Raw genomic sequence first — 23,732 nt, 5'->3', positions numbered from 1 at the left:
AGCATATGTTCTAAACGGCTATTGTATTCACCATATACACAATAGAACCACATGTATTTATTCAGACTTCTAGCCAAAAATGTTATGTTCTAAATAAGTTCACAGAATTGGTACAAATCAACACACTGTTATAATAAAATCTCAGAATTTGGAAATCAAAAGAAATGTGTGTTAATATGAAACTGGAAGGTTTAACTCTTACTAACATGTGAGTGGTCACTTGGGACTTTCCACAAGAGCTTTGTCCTCTCCTTGTGCCCACTTCGTTCCACGTGGTTTATGTCCAATGCAAGTGGGATAGTGTATAGTGTAAGCGATGTCAGGCCACCACAGCCAGTCTGCCCCTATCGCCTGTTGTAGTAATAATTAGTAGTACACGTTCTGTACGAACTTTATTCACACCAATAATGACTGTGTGGTGCGGCGCAGTGTTAATTATGGCTTGTGTCAGTCTCTCAGCAGGTAAGCTTAATTTGTTTCGATCCAATTGTATATATATTCATACTGTGACCAGCCTCTCTCCAGTGGAATAACTGTATATCGTGTAAACTTAAAATTAATGTGCGTGTGTGTGTGTTTGGTGTGTATGTGTGTGTGTGTGTGTGTGTGTGTGTGTGTGTGTGTGTGTGTGTGTGTGTGTGTGTGTGTATAAACACTGACGGAATAATTCCACATTCCTGGGGAGACACTCCGGATATCCCTTGCACGAATACTTACAAAGGCGTTGGGTCTGATCATTTAGATCCTTTAAACTTGAACTGAGCATACATTGAAAAACACCAGAGAGTTTGACTGCACGTTCGTTACGAATATCCCCACTACGACCCATCCCAATGAAAAATCGTAGAAATGCTCATCAACTGTCGTAGTATCGACTCGATAAATGTCTCGACTGACAGTTACATTCCACAGCAGTCTTTGACTTTACCTTTGTATCTATTTGACACATCTCTATAATGATCGGTCAACTGATGAGTGATGACTAACACATGTAACCGCCACAGGTTCATTAACAAATTCGGAAATCTCTCCCGTCACGGTTATGGTGTCGGCCATTTTGACGTCTTGTACTTGATATGAATGTAGTACGACGCGCTGTCATTGTGACTGACTTGCGGAGGTAGTTCTTAACACACCTTTTTCTATGATGATACTATTTTAATACATACACTGTACCTTGTGAACAAATTACAACAAATATTCCTGTAAATCAATTTGAGCATACATACGCTAATGTCATCTCTCTTTGTGGGGAACTATTTTGTTCCGCGACACAGCTGGTTGTTGTATGGCTGTTCGTTTTTTGTTTGTTTGTTTGTATGTTTGTTTGTTGTTTAACGCCGCACGCAGCAATATTCCGGCTATATGACGGCGGTCTGTAAATAATCGAGTCTGGACCAGACAATCCGACTGTTCGTGGAAACAAGTCACACGTTTAGATTTGGTGCGTGATCCTCAGCGCTATAAAATAGGGTTATAAAAAATGATTTACTTTTCACTTTGTGTGAGTTCATTGGGCTGAAGGTCAAACATTGCATGAACGTCGAAGCAGTTTGGCCGTGAGTCTATGATGATTCATAGTCCAAAACACTCACACAAAGTGAAAGTCAATTATTAAATATGTGACCTCATTAGAGCAGCACAAATCCTTTTCTGGGGCTCGAACATCCATGTTGATGCTCGGAATGACTAACAAACCCCTTTACCACTAGGCTACCAAAAAGAATAAGGGTTAGCCTTTTAGCTTTCTGGAAGTTTTTCATGTAGAAAATTTAAGTTGTATATGTCTCGATATATAATTTTCACTGGATATAATAGTGTATACTTTTATTTAGCATTAGAGATATAATATTCATTACATTTGCACTACAAACCTCGGGGGACTTTATAGACGAGAGGAGATTTTCCATAACAGAGTCCTTTCTGTTAATGTCAGTGTGGTACAAGATACTTGTGGTTTAACGGCGCTTTGAACAGTACTGTAGTCATCTCACGGCGTGTCAGATTGATGATGAAAGCCTAATAAAGCAAAATATCGTTTTTGCAATAGGTTTTTTTACATATTCATGTCTGGGTTGAGAGGTTGCTGGTGGTGGGGAATACTAATTAAGCCGCCTGAATTCCATTACAGATGTTTGGGTTTATAACATTGGGGTCCGCATGTGCATGTTAAAAAACGAAACAACTCCATATCTGTCACTTCAACTGAAGAGCTATTGGTGGCACATGGGTACGCATGTGTGCTTTGTTTGATCTTGTCAACTACTAGAATATCAGTACCCTCTGATACAGGTAAAGGGCAAAACATTGCTCTGAACAAACCAGCATGGATGAGCACATCCTGGCAAAACCGCAGTGCCAGTAAAGCTGTAGACGGAGTTATAAATACAAAGAACTGGCGGATGTCAGCCCATACTGATGTGTACCAACCATCAGCTTGGTGGAAGGTGGATCTGCAGACAGAAGTACGGTCACCTCAAGTAATTATCTATTTCCGAAGCGACTGTAAGTATTATTAAATGTGTATACTAGTATTCCACATGTGATATTTCTTATAATAACATCAAGTAAAACTTACTGTATACATCGCATACAGCACTTCGCGACGGGCATATCGAGACCAGGACCCTCATAACAGTATTGACGTGCAACAATCAGAACAAACTGTATTTGTTAGCTTTGCAAGTGGACAAATAGCTGTGCCTTTATGAGATATTATCGTACTTGATGGCGCACATCCTTAGCGAATTTCTGACTGCAGATTACAAAAAGAAAATCTAACGGACATGACGAAGCAATCAGGATGTATGAGCTGCCGCTGCAGTAGGACTTGAACAATATCTTCTATTTAAAGCATAACATAGCTGTATGGTGTTGTTTTGCGACTGACTACAAGTATCAGCATTAGAATGTACGTTCATCATCATCGAGGTTATGCATAGCGCCAGTGAAGTCGATCAAGGTATATTCATTGTCTTCAAATAAAAAAAATAATACAAAAGCCCAAAGTTGATACACCACCTTTAAAGTCACCAAAGGTATCGAGGATACATGTATGCGTCATTGACGATATCGGGGTTTTATTTACTCACGGAAATGACGAAGGTAAATGTTATGTCAGCTGATTAAGCAAAGATAAGTTTCATCAAAATAACTTAACTAACTGATACTATATACAGTGTGCACGAAATAAATGTAGGTATATGCAGTGTCCACGGTGTAAGTGAAGGTATATGCAGTGTCCACGGAGTAACTGTAGGTATATGCAGTGTCCACGGAGTAAGTGAAGGTATATGCAGTGTCCACGGAGTAACTGAAGGTATATGCAGTGTCCACGGAGTAACTGAAGGTATATGCAGTGTTAACGAAGTAACTGAAGGTATATGCAGTGTCCACGGAGTAACTGATGGTATATGCAGTGTCCACGGAGTAACTGAACGTATATGCAGTGTCCACGGAGTAACTGAAGGTATATCCAGTGTCCACGGAGTAACTGAAGGTATATGCAGTGTCCACGGCGTAACGGTAGGTATATAGAGTGTCCACGGAGTAACTGAAGGTATATGCAGTGTCCACGGAGTAACTGAAGGTATATGCAGTGTCAACGAAATAACTGAAGGTATATACAGTGTCCACGGCGTAACGGTAGGTATATAGAGTGTCCACGGAGTAAGTGAAGGTATATGCAGTGTCCACGGAGTAACTGTAGGTATATCCAGTGTCCACGAAATAACTGAAGGTATATACAGTGTCCACGGCGTAACGGTAGGTATATAGAGTGTCCACGGAGTAACTGAAGGTATATGCAGTGTCCACGGAGTAACTGAAGGTATATGCAGTGTTAACGAAGTAACTGAAGGTATATGCAGTGTCCACGGAGTAACTGAAGGTATATGCAGTGTCCACGGAGTAACTGTAGGGATATGCAGTGTCCACGGACTAACTGAAGGTATATGCAGTGTCCACGGAGTTACTGAAAGTATATGCAGTGTTAACGAAGTAACTGAAGGTATATGCAGTGTTAACGAAGTAACTGAAGGTAAATGTAGTGTCTACGGAGTAACGGTAGGTATATACAGTGTCCACGGAGTAACTGTAGGTATATGCAGTGTCCACGGAGTAAGTGAAGGCATATGCAGTGTCCACGGAGTAACTGAAGGTATATGCAGTGTCCACGGAGTAACTGTAGGTATATGCAGTGTCCACGGAGTAACTGAAGTTACATGCAGTGTCCACGAAGTAACTGAAGGTATAAGCAGTGTCCACGTAGTAACTGAAGGTATATGCAGTGTCCACGGAGTAACTGTAGATATATGCAGTGTCCACGAAGTAAATGAAGGTGTACACAATCTGCAGTCAGTATTGGAGCCGTTTCGTGACAGATTTTGGGTCAATTGTGCACTTTGTGATGAAAGCATGTCCCTGTCTGGCAGCAAATCAGAACCCGGTCTGGCAGCATTAGACCCTTTGCATAAAGAGTCTTGTGTCACTCTCATGAGAACATGAGAACATGGATGTAGATCATTGACAACATCTAACCCTTTGTTACATAGACCATTTTGCCGCAAGTGTTTAAAATCTTTTCCCCCCGAATTCTAATGAAATAACTTGTTCAAGTCAAAAACTTCAACAGTTCTCTCTTGTTCTCGTCAGTTCGTAGAGATGCCTACCATGTGTGAAAATATTTGCTGTGACCAATCAACAAACTTCTTAACATATGGGAGATATGCCGAAATAGTAAGAGATGCATATTATGTTTTTCTCACTTTATATTACCTAAAGCAACATAAATAGTCTATTTTCATAAAACTATTTACTTTACAGATGTAGTGTTGGGTAAATACGTTCCAACATGTTCATGTTTCTTTATATATTTAGGTTGTGAGTCATGCTCAAACGAGATATACTAGAATTTCAATACACCATAGCGGCCATATTGATTTGTTTTTGGGTGGCCCCATATCTGAACATATATGGAATGTCATTACCTACAACTGTGCCAAGTTTAATGTTTTGGTCAGAAAGTGCACACTGTTTTCACGAGACGGCACCACTAAAGTACGTGAGGGGATATATACAGCGTCCACGTACCCAAGTGTCAATGAAAGTAAACCTGGTATGAAGACTCACTGCTCATTGCAGCAGTTAATAGTAAGTCAGTGATCATGTAGTCATTAAACGCACATAATTGACGAATGAATTGAAGTCATGTGCACCGTAAAATCATTAGTCTTAAATTGCCATGTATGTTTAAGTATCATGCATGATGACACTTTGTCAGTATTACCAATAATAATCCTGACATTGTACGTGCATCTCGGTCAGTGCACGCATAAAATTCCATTAAGAAAGACACTCGTAAGACATTTACGGTACACGTGAGACGTAGTCAGTGTGGTTTAACTGTGGAAAGCAACCTTGCTGACGACAAACCATCGGTCAAGACAGGTCAAGATAACATCATTCTGGGGTTGAGGCTACAAGACTGAAGGTTACTCCTCTTCACAGATTACTCCGGGTTAGGGGCGCTCTATTGGTCATCGATGACAGGTGTATGGTACGGTGACGCAATTATCCAACCTCACATCTTTCCATTCCTTCAGACCCATTGACGTTACATCGCTGGACATGGACAAGTCATGGTTTTTGGTTTGTTGTCTAAAGCCGCACTCAGCAATGTTCCAGCTATATGACGGCGGTCTGTAAATAATCGAGTCTTGACCAGACAATCCAGTGATTGAAATCATGAGCATCGATCCACGTAATTGAGATCGATGACATACATCAACCAGGTCAGCGGGCCAGACCACCCGATCGCGTTAGTCGCCTCTTACGACAAATATAGTCGGCAAGTATGGGTTGCTGAAGACCTATTCTACCCTGGGATGGACACATGGATATCAATATATTGTTCTGTTGCATATTGTTCTGTTTCTTTCTTTTCATTTATTTATAATTGTCCACGATAGTTAGTGTTACAAAGGTTATTATTACCGCTCTATATATCTTTAAATATATTTCCTTCAAGTCAAGGTTCGACGTAACGGAGTACAGTTCTACACGTCAGTGACAAATTCATCTGATCCTAAAGAGGGCGATTTATGTTATACGGTCAGAGGACAGCAAAATGGCGCGGACATCCCTGACGTACTGAATGTGACCTGTCCTGGAGCCTGGCGCTACCTGACTGTCTACACAGAGACAGGAAATGATAAGCATGGCCCTATCCTAGACTTTGCCGAGATACAGGTGTGGAAGGAAAATATCGAAACAAGTGATGATGGTCAGGAGACTCTCTCACAGGCTACAACGTGGATTGTGTTGAGTAAATATATTTTGCTTCTGTTTTAAAAGATGTTTAATAAACGTATATATCCGCCTGGTATTTTGTTACATACTCACATATATGTAGTTTTATCTGGAATAATGCATTACAATTTAAAAACAACATTTAAATTTTGTTCATCTCATTTGCAGATTTTTAAATATCTAGCCACATGCAAAATACACATACATGTATCACAAATATGTTCTGAAACGACACCAAAATAAATGGAGACTTACTAACGGATAAGGATTGTCTGATCACGCCTTGTCGAGATGGGATAAATATAAGATAGCAACATCAACAAAAGTGGTGACTTTGTGAAGAATTGTTTATTGAAGACGAGTCCACGCCAAGGATTCCCTCAAATGCTATTTGCTAAAACAACCGTTTGTATTTTAGTATTGCATGTCCAGTGGTCAAGTTCACTTCAAACTGATTATAATTAATACAATAGTTTAGAAATCGACCTTTACCAAGTGCACCATCAACACATATGGCATACCCAGGTATATAAGTTGTTGCAGACAGCTCTTTAAACACTGATATACTGGGAAAGTCATGTGTTTCTGAACTGTACTGATTGCTTTCTCTGATTCTTTTCAAGCACCAAGTTTCACGCCATTACCCACAGAACACGAATGTGGAGCAGGAAAATGGTATGGAACCAATTGTATGAAGTCATGTGCTGAGCGTCAATGTAAGCATGTGTCCGGCTGTGATGTGATACAAGGGAGGTGTGATGGTGGATGCATGGCTGGATGGTATGGAACGGACTGTACACAGGGTACGAGAGTTCGGTCATTATCTGTTTTGCGGTAGGAGACGTGTCCACAAAATGGTTTAGTGAACTCCATTGTGTCAATAAGCCAACAAAGGGTGGCAGCTGGGTATATGTCAACAAGGTGGGGTTCAGACATCAGTTGTGTCAGTCGACCAACATAGGGTGGCAGCTGGGTAAATATCAACAAGGTGGGGTTACGACATCCATTGTGTCATTCGACCAACATAGGGTGGCAGCTGGGTGCGTGTCAACAAGGTGGGGTTACGACATCCATTGTGTCAGTCGACCAACATAGGGTGGCAGCTGGGTAAATGTCAACAAGGTGGGGTTACGACATCCATTGTGTCATTCGACCAACATAGGGTGGCAGCTGGGTAAATGTCAACAAGGTGGGGTTACGACATCCATTGTGTCAGTCGACCAACACAGGGTGGCAGCTGGATAAATGTCAACAAGGTGGGGTTACGACATCCATTGTGTCATTCGACCAACATAGGGTGGCAGCTGGGGGCCCGTCAACAAGGTGGGATTCAGACATCCATATGCATTGTGTCAGTCGACCAACACAGGGTGGCAGCTGGGTAAATGTCAACAAGGTGGGGTTACGACATCCATTGTGTCAGTCGACCAACATAGGGTGGCAGCTGGATAAATGTCAACAAGGTGGGGTTACGACATCCATTGTGTCATTCGACCAACATAGGGTGGCAGCTGGGGGCCCGTCAACAAGGTGGGATTCAGACATCCATATGCATTGTGTCAGTCGACCAACACAGGGTGGCAGCTGGGTATATGTCAACAAGGTTCGGGTTCAGACATCCATTGTGTCAGTCGACCAACACAGGGTGGCAGCTGGGTATATGTCAACAAGGTGGGGTTCAGACATCCATTGTGTCATTCGACCAACACAGGGTGGCAGCTGGGTATATGTCAACAAGGTGGGGTTCAGACATCCATTGTGTCAGTCGACCAACACAGGGTGGCAGCTGGGTATATGTCAACAAGGTGGGGTTCAGACATCCATTGTGACAGTCGACCAACATAGGGAGGCAGCTGGGTATATGTCAACAAGGTGGGGTTCAAACCAACATCGTGTCAAAAGTCCAGTATGGATATGTATCAACAACGTGGGGTTTTAAGACCTCGATGTTGCAAAAAAGCTTATATATATATGTCGTTCATTGGACATGTTGGGTGTTGTGCAAATTAATGTTCATCCTTTCAGAGAAAACAACTGTCTATCGAAAAGTGTAGCAGGGCAACAAATACGAACTAACGTCTGTTTTGTTCGTGGTGTCATTGTATTAGATATCCGATTACCCTTCATGCAGACAAACCGGCCAATAGTTAGTTGTTCTGTTGTGTATACACTTTGATTTACATCAGTAATGCAGCCATACTTCAGTCATACACATAACGTAAGTAGCCATGAAACTATATTTGAACCAATGCAGAAGTTAGTGCATGTACACATAAAATGTGTTCTTCCCTTTAACGCAGTTTAAAAGACGTCGTTTCTATACATGCTCTTCTTTGTGTACAGAATGCTTTCAGGGCCTTGAATACGGAGCTAATTGTGTGGGTAACTGTAATACCCGAATGTGCGAGGGAGGGTCAGTCTCCTGTCCCCGGGATACGGGTCGATGTGAGTTAGGCTGTCAGTCGGGGTGGACGGGAGAAGACTGTATCAAAGGTAAAAGGACAGCTTATATAAGACATGACACGTGTTCAATGAAGACAGTAAAACTGATATCATGGTATTTCTTTTTCATGAAGAGCATCTTACTTCTTATTTGCAACGTATTAACATGCTTGAAGGCACATGTTGTACCACGCTAAAAATGCATATATTTTGCTTACCTCAAGGTCTCACACTGACCATAGGATGGATGACCAGCCGCAGTTGACTGTTTGAGACAGCATGCTTCACTACATTATTTTATTATTATACTTGGACCACTTCCAAGAACGCCTTCAAGCATTATTCCAAGCATTGTTCAAATTGTACACAAGTCTCTTGGACTCTGTATGAATGTCATGCCATCTACATGTGTGTGATTATCCGATATTAGCAACTTAGGAATAAGTTTATATACCATAACGTTTTCGTAATGTTTTGGGTTTTTATTGCGGTTCACATTCCAATGTTTATTTTTTTCAGAATTAAGGACATGCACCCCCTCCCCCAACAATATCAGTGTTCTTGATATCATTGTGGGCATAATGGTGGGCGTGCTACTCGTTCTGGTTCTTGGGCTCTATCTTCGTTCACTTAAAAATGGGAAGTGAGTATGATTACACATTCTATCATGAATTTGGAAAATGTTCGATCTGATTGGTTAATCAGAAGGTTCATATTACAATAACCATATCTGAGAGAAACTAATATTTCCAGAATTGAAATAATGAAATGTACATTGTATGCTTACAAATGCAGACGTGCGGTTACTACTATATTCATAGTATTTATAGTATTACATGCTGAACTGGAAATATATATTAACAGTTTAAGTGACAACAGAGAGCTTAAACTGTGTTGTTCTTCTAAGGACGGCACAACGATCGCTGTGACGTCACAATAGCGATGTGCGTTGTACAATTGTCTTTTCAAAGTTTTTTTAATTTCCGTCAGCGTTAATAAAAATTAAACAAAAGCGTCTGAACAAAAAGTAGTAACAACTGATTCACAATACGTTAAGCTTGTGCAAATTAATTGATATTATTTGGGGGAACATAACTGCAAGAATCATGAAAAAGGAATTGCTTCATTATATTGTCTTTGTAACATACAGGTTGCACTGGAACTGTCGACCAGTGCAGGGACAACAGATCATTGACGTGCCTAAATTCGCTGATGTACATGCTACAAAAGACTCGAACAATGTAAACATCATAGAAGACATACTGTAAACACATATGCACAATGTACACGGATTGTGTTTACTGATGGGAGAAGAATGTCCATTGGTTGAGAGAGAGAAGGTTTCCTTCAAGAATGGAATTGTAGAAGTGATGTAAACGTTGTGTAAAGAACTGTCTATACAAAACATGTGCATGTATTGTATTACTTGGTTTATTCACACTGTGTAACATCTATCGCTCATGATTGATATTTCTGATACTTACCGTTAATAAAAGCACACGATTACTTTGATTGTTTATTATGCCCCGAGATTTTCTTTACCCGAATAAACATATTTGAGTTATTTCGCTGACTTAAACGATTTTTATGGTTGAGACATAAACACTATTAGTATTCATCTGTTCAAGTTTATGTCGGGTAGAGTGTCCAGATTCAGCGACGTGTTTTATGGCGTATCATCATAATCCGATTGATGTGAACGATTCGTCATGATAGCAAACACTGGTTTGTCTGGACCACACTAAATTATTCACAGACTGACGTACATGGCTTGATTAATCGACAAGAGCAGGGATTGTGGGTAAGAATATAGATCCAAGCAACCTATGCTTGTCGTCAACGGCGACTGACTATATGAATCGAATGGTCATGCTCCGGGACTTGAGTCGTACGTTGGTGAAACGCCCGCCAATATCTACCCGCAACAAAGAACATAATACTTCAACACCCAAGCTTGTTTGCTTGTTTGTTGTTTAACGTTGGTCAGCGGGCCTGACCACCCGATCCCGTTAGTTGCCTCCTACGACAAGCATAGTCGACTTTTATGGCAAGCATGGGTTGCTGAAAACCTATTCTACCCCGGATATTCACGGGTCCATGAGCCAAAGCAGACACCAAATCTGCCCTCTCAGACCACCAGCAATCCAATTCCCCAGCTATCAAATTCTGTTTGACAAAGTCCAGATCCTCTCAACCAAACATAAGGGCTTCAATAAAAGAGGTCAAGGGTACTCCATCTCGTCTGTCTATTGTTATATGACAGTGTATTCCGTTGTGAAACACTGATCGTGACTGTGTTGCATTGTTTCTATTGAGATTCGGTAGAAGCTCATTGCATTGTATTTGGACAAGATCATCTCTCTCACATTTCATCACATATTTTCATCTGAGAATACATCAAGACCAGTTTTCGTGTGAAGATCACTTATCACCCTGGATTCCTACTCCATTCTAGGCTCATGTTTAAGCTTGACCACTGTCACCGCGGGATGAAAATTTTATTATCACCACTGTATTTCTATATTTCATACTGACATTGCCATCATATAATATACTACCAGTGAATATAATACCACCACTTTATTGTGCACTGTCATTGTCATTGCTGTACAGTTACTGAGTTGTAAACATTGTAATCTTTAAAATACATTTGTTGATTGTAGACTATGTGTTTCACACTGAATTCATTTACGTACATATTGTTTCAATTTGTGAATCGACACGTGACACCTTGATGAGCTATTAGTATCCAGTCAGCTCGTCACAACTTTTTAATCCTGTTTATTATCGTCACTATAGATCTGGTTCGTTGACTGTGTTGAAATCACTGTACATCTGTAGTCACTCCAGCTTGATAACGGTGTACGAATCAGCATGGAAACGTATCTGTATGCAATCAGCCAAAAGTTGTTATCCATAAATATCTTAATTACGCACCAACTTCAAGAATGCCAATCAAACTGTTAAATAATATGTTTATATATATTTTTCGACAAACATTAGTAGATACAAACATGTTTGTTGTTATCAAAATTGGAGCTCTATATGTTGAAGATGTAACGGCTATAATGTCTTAAGGCACATGAATATTGACAAATAGTTTGGTGTTGACAATAATGAATTATCTTTCGTTGGATTTATGACCACTCAATTTGACTCTGTATACATCTATCCTTTCTTGAAACATTCACTGGAATTAAGGAGACAAGCAATGAGCACTTGCTTGATAACGGTGTTAGAACCTATACCGAAACGTCGCTCTTAATTGTAATAAAGAAGATGTTCATCCTTAGATTTTATCCTTCCCTACTACCTCCTTCTAAATGCCTATCAAAGAAGCAATGAGTAATTTAATTAGCAAGTATATTTACATTTAGATTGAATGATTATGTCTCTCACTTACTTTTTGTAACACCATGTACATGGGGCCGGAGGTCTGTAATGCAACTGAACATCTTGTTCTAAGTCTGTATTCAAAAAAGTATTATTGTAGACATGTGAAGGACAGTACAATGCCAAATTAGACGCGTCAATGACGAAAATGATGTCCGATGCAATTCCCTATTGTCACTTGTGCCATATTTCCCCCTTTTTCAGGTAAAAAATTGACTCTCCTTTCTGGCAACACCTGTTCCAGTTTTTATTACAAAAGGGATGATTTCAAGTTTCCAAACGTGAATTTCCATTTATTCAAGCAGTACAGCACCATTTAATGATGCATTGTATGACCTTTACATTAAGTTTTCAGACCTCTTTACTCGCACTTATACACCTCGTCATCATGCTTGTTTACTTGGCAGAGAGCGTGGCATCATGCCCTGATGATATGTGTTGTAGTTGTTACCAGGCTGTCGCACAACGAACGAAAACCGTTGGAGCAAAGGTTCAAACCAAAGTTTATTAGGTTAGACATCATCCCAGATTCAGGCCGACACATGGTCAAGTTTTATCGTTCAAGTCACGTATATGTCACACACATGTGTACGTAAAACATCATGGATCACCCACAGGTACATCATTACACATGGAAACAGTTCAAACACATCGCTTTTCCGGCATTCGCACGCAGCTTAGTTATTCACAGTTCGCCATCTGTCTGCCTGGCATTTTTCCCAAGTGAGGTAACCCTCGTCCAGACTCTTAACTCTCGCAAAAAGCTCTATCAACATTACACTCCCCTCCAAAATTACAATCCATAGGGCAGTCGGGTAGCCTAGTGGTTGAAGCGTTCGCCCGTCACGCCGAAGACCCAGGTTCGAATTACGACATGGGCATAATGTGTGAAGCCCATTTCTGGTGTACCCCGCCGTGATATTGTTGGAATATTGCTAAAAGCGGCTTAAAACCAAACTCACTCACTCATTACAATCCATAATTTGTTGATACGATTTGTCAATTTCCTAAAACAAAAACATTGCATGTAAATTTTCAAAGGAATCATATTAGTGATCATCAAACGTTCATCATTCATCTGAAAATGCATCTGAACATTTCTGAATTAGTCGGTCGAGGTAGGTCATAGGATTTACTTGCTTTACTTCAGCAGTGGGTGATTGGTCTCCTATTGCTGACTTCACCTTGTGTACAATATTGTACAGTTCACTCGACTGATCCATCAAATTCAGTAACTAGTTGGGTTTGCGTTACTATAGAACGGATTATGAATAATTGATTAATATAATATAACACTTGGAAGCCAACAACCTGATTATGAATATCCAATGTGGTTTCCATTAAAACAGAAGTGCCATTAATCATTTGGTACGTTTAGAATCGTATCTAGAAAATACCAATGCATACACAGAACAAGCTGTATCTATCTTTTCGGATCTCGAAAAGCAAATGATACGGATTGGAAGCATGCTATTCTTACAGATTTATAAAATTGTGGATAAAGAGGTCGTTTGCCTCAGTTTGTACCCAAGTGTTTAGCAGTCAGACAATTTCAAGTTCGTGTGGGTCATTCTTTGTCTGATCATTATAACCATGATCAGGGTGTCCAGCGGGGCAGTATTTTGTCTGTCATATTAATTAGTATAACGATCAATAGCCTATCAAAGGTTTTAAATGATTCACCTTTTGTGGATGACTTTAATATTCCATGTCGTGGCAAGAATATGCGTACGGTCAATTTAGAAATGGTCACTTGAAATGGCTTCACGTTTTCAAAAGCCAAGAACCCTTTTATTTCATTTTTTTCTTTCAGTACAAGTACCATGAAGTACCATGAAGACTATATATCTGGATGGCACACCTGTAACAATTGAAGGGGAAGCCAAGTTCCTGGGACTCATTTTTGACCTTTTCACATTTGACATGTCAAATATCTTAAGACTGATGGATCTAGCCTTAATGAAAATCGTTCCAAATTCAAAGTGGGTTGGAGATCAAACAATTTTTCCTTCACTTCGCTCTAAATTGGACTATGGCTCCACTGTTTATGGTGGAGCCTCTAAGAGTAATTCAGGGAAATTCTTTGGCAAATAGTCCAGTCGGAAGTAGACCTTACACTTACTCAATTTAATAAAAAGACGGACACAAATCAATTGTTTTTTTCTAAAGGAATATATACAGTTGAGTGTAAAATATGATTCACATCGCTCAGTATTTACAGATAGATCCAAGGATGGTGACAAAGTATCAAGTGTCACTTTCGCTTGATCTAATAGTAACTCTTTCCGAATACCAGACAAGATCTTGGAGTATATTCAACATCGGTCAAAAAATGAACAATTTTCAGATTCACTGTCATCTTTCCAGATTCCTTGCCATGCCTTCAGGTACTGAAAAGGGTACCTTTCAATCATCCATATAAAACACAAAAGCTGATGCTGCAGCTAAAGCAAGTCTGAACAAATATATCTCTCACCTTCTGATGTCATACTCTGATTACTACCATATAACAGAGATTACATCGGGCAGATAATCCAGACAAGGTGGAACACCACCCAGTTAGGTACAAACAAACTTCATGAGATAAAACCAACTGAAGGTAATACCTGCCAAGGCAGGACGAAGTCGTTTTGCGACGATGTCGCATTGGCCACAGTTGTAAAACTCTTTGAATATTTATTGGAAGGTGAGGATCCTACGTGTTGTGTCCCTTGTGATAAGAGCATCACGGGAAGCACGTTTTGCTTGACTATGTAGAGCTTTATCTCACAAGAGATACTTTGTATAAAGTTTCAAATTCAGGGATCTTTTTATCAAAGTCAGTTGTCAGTATAGTTCTTTTGAAAAGAAATAGGACTGATCAATGGCTTTTGAATAAGGTTCTTTTAACTTAGTTTGATGTAACTTGTATTATTGTGGCTGTGCCATTTAATGATGTTGTAGCATGGTGAAATTATTGTTCGCTGATCGGGACACATAAATCCTAATTATATCAAAGTACAATGCAGAAAACTAGAATGTTAAGACATTCATATTTGGATTGTCTTTTAATTTATGGCTGGTATTGTCTACGACTACCAGTGACTAGAGCGATGGCTTAAATCCTACTGGGGTTTAATGCCCATGGTTCCCTGTACGGAGGGCTATCTTTGGTTACATATGGTATTTAGCTCGTATTTTAATAGTATAAAATGTCATAATGATATGTGTGTTGATTATAAGATTTAGAGTTTCAAAAGGTTAGTTTTTAGGTTGTAATTTGTGATATTATGCTAATGTCTTTGCGTATAGAGGTCACGTTTGCTAAGGATTGCTATATACGTATTGAATGCATTTGGGTCAAGGGTCTGTCTCACAAAGATGGCACGAAAGGGTTGGGTTTTATTGTTTGCTTCCTGTTATGTTCGTCTGAATTGCAAAGTATAGTCCCTCGTCAGATCTCCTCACGATGGCTGCAGTGCAGCTAACGCACTTTGATACATTATCAGAGTGTCACACGTTGATAGAATATATTCATCTAAAATAGCTTTCTCTACGCCAGAACAAAGATCCCCTCCTCGTGAGCGGTCAATGTGAACTATGCGACCTCCAATCTCGATTAAATGTTCGGGAAACGCCCGCTTTAACATAGCCCAGGCCTCATCTGAGTCCGTAGCTATAACCAATTGACATGAACCAGCAACATGCAGGTGTTTTTGTAGAAATAGGACCAAAGCGCCCTCATCAGGGCCCGTCACATTATTTCTACCACCATCATTGGGTATGGTTGTGGACTTTCCCATTCTTATATGTGCACAAATGAACCTTGTGGGTGCTCTTTCTGTTTTTACGTTAAAGGAATCAACCACTGCCTGTGTATTTGGCGCAAAACGGAAGAGCTGAAAAAATGCGATTCTGAATATTTCGTGACCATTGTGCCCGTTGTACAGAAGAGAACAATGGGTTTTTCATGAGATAAGGAACATAATCTAAATTCCAAGTGTAGAAAGTCACGTCCTTATCATACATTTTTTCAATATTCGCAGATCGCCATTCTGTGTCCAAACCGATGATTATTCATGAGTTGTTAAGTATCTTGACCATTACTTGTTTTTTGTTGAACACGCCATTCAACCTGATTTGGAATTACAAAATTTACAAATTCACATGGCTTTGGCATGATTAATCTAAAGTGCCGCTTCAGCATCTGTGAGAGTAAATAAGATGTGAGTATGCCTCTCTGCCTGTCTGCCACACCACCACATCTACGTTCATCACACTTATAAATAATGTATTTGTCAATCAGGACGTCCACTGGTGATGCTACTTCTGGGGTGACGCCATGCAGGTCGGAATGAGTCTCGACTTGCTGCACTGTTCCAATAGTACTATGTATAGGCTGAGGATGAGAATTGTCAAATACGTCGTTGAATAGTAAATAACTCACGACGACAATAACCAGCGACACCACAGAGAGAAATTTAAAGGCAGTGGTCTTCATGATTTTCTGAAACAAGGTAAGTGACTACAATTACAATCTGCTGAAGGTTGTCGATTATTTGAATTTAAATATCTTCGGATTCAGAAGAATGATGTGAGTTTGAACAGTATATATATCTGTAATATCACAGTGCCTCAACTTAATTTGGGAGAAAAGCCAACATTTGTGCTGGGTGTTTCAGGAACTCGAACCTATGGTCATCGCAGACCACCCGTGCCCACAAATCATGTCGACCTCAAATCACATGGCCGTTTGTACGGGAATCGCAACAGGAGGAGCATGGAGCGTAACACACAGGAGGAATGGTCAACACACAGGAGGAATGGTCAACACACAGGAGGAATGCTCAGCCCACAGGAGGAATCCTCAGCACACAGGGGGAATGGTCAACACACAGGAGGAATGGTCAACACACAGGAGGAATTGTCAACACACATGAGGAATGCTCAGCCCACAGGAGGAATGCTCAGCACACAGGAGGAATGGTCAAATCACAGGAGGAATGGTCAAATCACAGGAAGAATGCTCAGCACAGGGGGAATGCTCAGCGCACAGGGGAATGGTCAACGCACAGGGGGAATGGTCTACGCACAGAATGGTCTACGCACAGGGGGAATGGTCTACGCACAGGGGGAATGGTCAACACACAGGAGGAATGGTCAACACACAGGAGGAATGGTCAACACACAGGAGGAATAATCAGCATCACATACTAACGTGACACCGCCAAACCTTCCTGCAACCGTTGCTAGCCCAACATGGATCAATTGTTTCAAAACGTTTTATGGTAGATCTGCGGAGGGTACTCCTAAATCAGTAACAAAAATGCTGTCCGATGCAATTCCCAATTTTGACTTGAATCAAATGTGTCAGGGTTAATCCCAGTGAACTGTTGACTTGTTTTTGCATGTGTTTGTGACGGTGCCACCAACGAGGCAGGAAAGGCTCATCACTATTTGATAGTGATCCATTAAACTGTGTTCATGATTTAGTCGGAATCGTACAATCGAACAGAGGTGACACAGAAAATGAGTAGTTAGGTATCGTGACCAGTTCTAATCTCGGGCAACATTTTACGGTTTGTTACGGTTTGAATTTACAGTATTTTCGCTTGCATTTTCATGAAATATACGTAAGTATCAAATTTGACGGAAGCACAGACGATAAGTGACAAATTATGATCTGACTGTCCCTCCCGCTCGATATGTCTTCAAATAAAACATTTTGCTAAATTGCAAATTTATATTACCAAATACATACAATGTACCAAACATATGAACTATTAATACATTCAGGCATATGTTCAAATACTACAATAATGAATATATGTGAAATATCAAATATTACCCATACCTATGGATCCTGATGCAGCTTTTCACAGTGTCATGTGTTCGTGAAAGAACGAAAACGCGAAGGCATATCTTCATATTGACTTATTTACATCTGGAAAATCCCGCTATTTGTCCATCAGTATCAATGATAGGTGTGCAGCAGATGTGCATGTACGTTACCGAAGTCGATATAAGGATCACATTTCCAGGCAACAGGTCAGGTAACTTGTCAATACTTAGACAGATATATAGAGAGGGGATATTTCGCGTTTCGTTTCAATATATAGACAATATATCTTAGACAACCAAGTCCATTATATGAACAGGTGGGTTATGTTTGATATTTCCCGCATATTCTCACAATCTTCACGTCGATTATCTGTACGGTTCACCTGATACCGATTGTCATATCTCTCACATGTCAAATGGGATCGTACGGCCGCTGCGTTTATCTGCGTAGCCCAGCTATATATAAGGGGAACAACCCACCAGACACTTCCCTCTTAAAAATACAGTTGTCCAATATATGACGTCATCAAGGTGCGACTACAAATTCGAATCTCAAGAAATGACGCCATGAAAGACCAATGTTTTATCGCGAAAGAATCATCGCTTCGTTCTTCAGTGTTGTTTGTGATTCATATCCTAGCTGTGTTTTGTACATAAGCTGTAGCAGGATCACGAGGGGTACATGGGATTTTATGTGTCTCATGTTAGGTTTCATACAACGACTTATCGAGGGACGCATAAAAGCCCATGTGATCCCATGTATCATGCTACAGCGAATATATCTTACTGACATATTTTAATATGATATTGTAAAAGAATTCAAACAAATTTCAAATTAATGGCAATCAGCTGCTCGATTGATCTGAGGTTAGCTTGCACTATGTCACGTGCGCCATTAACTCCGCAAAAAGCTTGCGGCTTTTTGCTTTGGACCGGGGTACAAGGGATTTATTCTGCCTCTCAGAAATCCACGTGCAGCCTGAGTAGCTCGGGGCAGAGTATAAGAGATTTATTTCCCCGCTGAGAAATGTATACCCCCCCAAGGCGGGATACACAGTATTTTATCAAGATTACGTGTCCAACAGATCTTATCATTTTGACATGGAGGTACGATAAATATATATACATAGATTTGCTTATACAATCGTACAATGGACTCTATATATGTGCACATTAACGCTCTAATATACAGCGACAAACATTTTCATTCATGATAGAATTAACTTGCGACTAACAGAAGAGACCTTTGTACAATTTGACTTTATCATAACAATGTGTTTATGAATCACTATCAAATACATTGACACCAGCTGCAGGTGTTCGCCTAATGTACCCTGCCCAAGGGCAAGTCAAGTTTACCTTAAGCAAAACCCGGGAAGATATGGTACAAGAGAAACTAGGGAATGGCATTGGAAATCATGTATGTCACTAATGCATCGGAATCGAAAGTGTCCTCCACATGTCTACCATAGAACGTTTTAACGTAATCAGCTGACCACTATCCCACGTGACACGAGATTCGTTATAGCCATTCACCAAGAAGAGCTCAACAGTATGTGGGATGTATTATGCTTTGAATTATACTTCATATAGTTCCATTCTTTTTTAAAAGCATGAATTTGTTATCATCTAAATATTCTGTGCGATAAAGATATAATGGCTGATCTTATTTGGTTATTATAGTTTGCTATACATTTAACATGTTCTCATAACAGAACCTCGATCAGGCACTCCTGCTGTTGTCTATCTAGTTTCTACTGTTGTCTGTCTAGTTCCTACTGTTATCTATCTAGTTCCTACTGTTGTCTATCTAGTTCCTACTGTCTATCTAGTTCCTACTGTTGTCTTTCCAGTTCCTACTGTTGTCTATCTAGTTCCTACTGTTGTCTATCTAGTTCCTACTGTTGTCTATCTAGTTCCTACTGTTGTCTATCTAGTTCCTACTGTTGTCTATCTAGTTCCTACTGTTGTCTATCTAGTTCCTACTGTCTATCTAGTTCCTACTGTCTATCTAGTTCCTACTGTTGTCTATCTAGTTCCTACTGTTATCTATCTAGTTCCTACTGTCTATCTAGTTCCTACTGTTGTCTATCTAGTTCTTACTGTTGTCTATCTAGTTCCTACTGTCTATCTAGTTCCTACTGTTATCTATCTAGTTCCTACTGTCTATCTAGTTCCTACTGTCTATCTAGTTCTTACTGTTGTCTATCTAGTTCCTACTGTTGTCTATCTAGTTCCTACTGTTGTCTATCTAGTTCCTACTGTTGTCTATCTAGTTCCTACTGTTGTCTATCTAGTTCCTACTGTCTATCTAGTTGCTACTGTCTATCTAGTTCCTACTGTCTATCTAGTTCTTACTGTTGTCTATTTAGTTCCTACTGTTGTCTATCTAGTTCCTACTGTTGTCTATCTAGTTCCTACTGTTGTCTGTCTAGTTCCTACTGTTGTCTATCTAGTTCCTACTGTCTATCTAGTTCCTACTGTCTATCTAGTTCTTACTGTCTATCTAGTTCCTACTGTCTATCTAGTTCCTACTGTCTATCTAGTTCCTACTGTTGTCTATCTAGTTCCTACTGTTGTCTGTCTAGTTCGTACTGTTGTCTATCTAGTTCCTACTGTTGTCTATCTAGTTCCTACTGTCTATCTAGTTCCTACTGTCTATCTAGTTCTTACTGTCTATCTAGTTCCTACTGTCTATCTAGTTCCTACTGTCTATCTAGTTCTTACTGTTGTCTATCTAGTTCCTACTGTTGTCTATCTAGTTCCTACTGTTGTATGTCTAGTTCATACTCTTGTCTATCTAGTTCCTACTGTTGTCTATCTAGTTCCTACTATTGTCTATCTAGTTCCTACTATTGTCTATCTAGTTCCTACTGTTGTCTATCTAGTTCCTACTGTCTATCTAGTTCCTACTGTTGTCTATCTTGTTTCTACTGTTGTCTATCTAGTTCCTACTGTTGTCTATCTAGTTCCTACTGTTGTCTATCTAGTTCCTACTGTCTATCTAGTTCCTACTGTTCATCTAGTTCCTACGGTTGTCTATCTAGTTCCTACTGTTGTCTATCTAGTTCCTACTGTCTATCCAGTTCCTACTGTTGTCTATCTAGTTCCTACTGTTGTCTGTCTAGTTCATACTGTTGTCTATCTAGTTCCTACTGTTGTCTATCTAGTTCCTACTGTCTATCTAGTTCCTACTGTCTATCTAGTTCCTACTGTTGTCTATCTAGTTCCTACTATTGTCTGTCTAGTTCCTACTGTTGTCTATCTAGTTCCTACTGTTGTCTATCTAGTTCCTACTGTCTATCTAGTTCCTACTGTTGTCTATCTAGTTCCTACTGTCTATCTAGTTCCTACTATTGTCTATCTAGTTGCTACTGTTGTCTATCTAGTTCCTACTGTTGTCTATCTAGTTCCTACTGTCTATCTAGTTCCTACTGTTGTCTATCTTGTCCCTACTGTTGTGTATCTAGTTCCTACTGTTGTATATCTAGTTCCTACTGTTGTATATCTAGTTCCTACTGTCTATCTAGTTCCTACTGTTGTCTATCTAGTTCCTACTGTCTATCTAGTTCCTACTGTTGTCTATCTAGTTACTACTGTTGTCTATCTAGTTCCTACTGTCTATCTAGTTCCTACTGTTGTCTATCTAGTTCCTACTGTTGTATGTCTAGTTCATACTCTTGTCTATCTAGTTCCTACTGTTGTCTATCTAGTTCCTACTGTCTATCTAGTTCCTACTGTCTATCTAGTTCCTACTGTTGTCTATCTAGTTCCTACTGTTGTATATCTAGTTCCTACTGTCTATCTAGTTCCTACTGTTGTCTATCTAGTTCCCACGTTCCACATTCCACAGAATTGAGGAAATTCCACCTCGTTGGTGATCCACAGTGATGCTCTGTATTACTTACTATTATTATGCTTTCTGAACAGCGATGAATGTTTATGATTACATGAGTATGTGTTATGTATTATACAAGTATGTGTTATGTATTATATAAGTATGTGTTATGTATTATATAAGTATGTTTTATGTATAATATAAGTATATGTTATGGTTATATAAGTATGTGTTATGCATTATATAAGTATGTGTTATGCATTATATAAGTATGTGTTATGTATTATATAAGTATGTGCTATGATTTTATAAGTATGTTATGTATTATATAAGTATGTGTTATGTATTATATAAGTATGTTTTATCTATTATATAAGTATGTTTTATGTATTACAAAAGAACGTGCTATGTATTATATAAGTATGTGTTTTGTATTATATAAGTATGTGCTATGTATTATTTACGGTGAAAAATGTATTAATTGCACTTCACCAAAATAGTTATGATAAAATATGCATCAACTCGAAATGAGAGCACACATACACACAGACACACAGACACACAGACACAGACACAGACAAACACACACACACACACACACACACACACACACACACACACACACACACACAATATGTGCTTGACAGTGTTGAAATCTACATTTAATGAAATGTAAAATAACCCGCACTGTACAGCTATTGAAATCCGCCGAATCAAAACGCCCAGGCCTAAGCATTCATGTTGCAATGCTTGGACTCAATATGTATATATATCAAGACTGAGGCGACTCAGAACATACCAACAATTGCTTGTCCGTTCTGTCTGTAGCATGAAATCAATTTGCATTATAGCTTCCTGGTTTGACTGTTTACAGTTCAAAGCATGTGTGCGTCCTGGTGCAGGTTCCCATGCGGGAATACATTCACTGGGGCAGGGTGCAGTGAGGTCGCTCAGTGTTGTCGTCACGCTGCGTAAACTGTACTCACTAACTCACTCACTCACTGGAGCAGGCGCCCGACCCACAAAGCGTCCGTAGCGATATGATCTATCAGGAGTGTATGTGACTACATGTACTAAGGCTTACCAATCATATCATAATCATAATCAAATCATAGGCCTACCAATGTTGAGTATATATTCACTGAGGCAGAGGGGTTGGGTTAGCCTAGTGGCTTACGCGGTCGCTCATCATGCCGATGCCCAGGGTTCAAATCCACAAAGGGTACACTGTGTGAAGCCTACTCCTCGTGTCCTCCGTCGTGATATCGCTTGAATATTGTCAAAACCGGCGTAAAACCCTACCTCCTTACTTACACACTGGAACAGGATTATCATGAGTGATTGAATGCTGTGAAACGCCGCACTCAGCAATATTCAAGCCAGGGGCTGTCAATACATTACCCAGTCTGAATCAGGCACGCAGTATTGAACAATGGTCACAGGTCGCGGTGACACTCAGCCAGGTCATACATAGTGGCCAACCGATTCTCCTCAGTAAGCTCTTCACATATAACTTGACACGCGGACGCGACAGGGACAAGACTGAAGAGCTAAAAGTAAATAATAGATTGTTACAGTTGTGTAAACGAATACAAATATCAACACAACTACTAGCAATGCTTCTCTTATGTGTATTATCAACCAGTGATTGATAAGTGATATTGATTACTATACAAACACACCCATTGATATGCAATGTTTACAAACGCCGTCATACAGCTGGATTATTGGTGGTTGCGGCGTTAAACAAACAATCAAACAAACAAACACACAAACAATGTTTACAAAAGACAAAGAATAACATAACTCTTTACAAACCCATTAGAATTCAGAATGTTTTCTCAAATCTAACTCAGCCATCACAAAGCGACATTCATGTGCCTCGACAAGTTTAATCATTGCGCCATTAACGACTGAGCTGTCAGTAACC

General features: G+C 39.8%; 1 protein-coding gene across 1 annotated transcript; it reads left to right on the top strand.

Annotated features, from left to right (window-relative positions):
* Nucleotides 1–298: 298 nt before the first annotated feature.
* LOC124126417 lies at nt 299–10,316 on the top strand. Its single transcript, XM_046489857.2, has 7 exons — nt 299–462; nt 2,293–2,505; nt 6,029–6,325; nt 6,933–7,112; nt 8,653–8,802; nt 9,271–9,394; nt 9,902–10,316. The coding sequence occupies exons 1-7, from the start codon at nt 408–410 to the stop codon at nt 10,017–10,019; spliced, it is 1,137 nt and encodes a 378-aa protein (XP_046345813.2). The 5' UTR covers nt 299–407; the 3' UTR covers nt 10,020–10,316.
* Nucleotides 10,317–23,732: the final 13,416 nt, after the last annotated feature.

This window comes from Haliotis rufescens, unplaced genomic scaffold (genome assembly GCF_023055435.1).
Source record: "Haliotis rufescens isolate VD_foot unplaced genomic scaffold, xgHalRufe1.0.p SCAF_2, whole genome shotgun sequence".
NCBI classification, from domain to species: Eukaryota; Metazoa; Mollusca; class Gastropoda; order Lepetellida; family Haliotidae; genus Haliotis; species Haliotis rufescens.
The sequence above is the reverse complement of the archived record's forward strand: the minus strand, read 5'-3'. Positions and strand labels throughout refer to the sequence as shown.

Bases quoted from the DNA above. Each gene is read 5' to 3' on its own strand.
- LOC124126417 (XM_046489857.2), top strand. From the start codon at position 408: ATGACTGTGTGGTGCGGCGCAGTGTTAATTATGGCTTGTGTCAGTCTC. The intron at 463-2,292 runs GTAAGCTTAATT...CCTCTGATACAG, and splicing joins TTGTGTCAGTCTCTCAGCAG to GTAAAGGGCAAAACATTGCT. The intron at 8,803-9,270 runs GTAAAAGGACAG...TATTTTTTTCAG, and splicing joins GGGAGAAGACTGTATCAAAG to AATTAAGGACATGCACCCCC.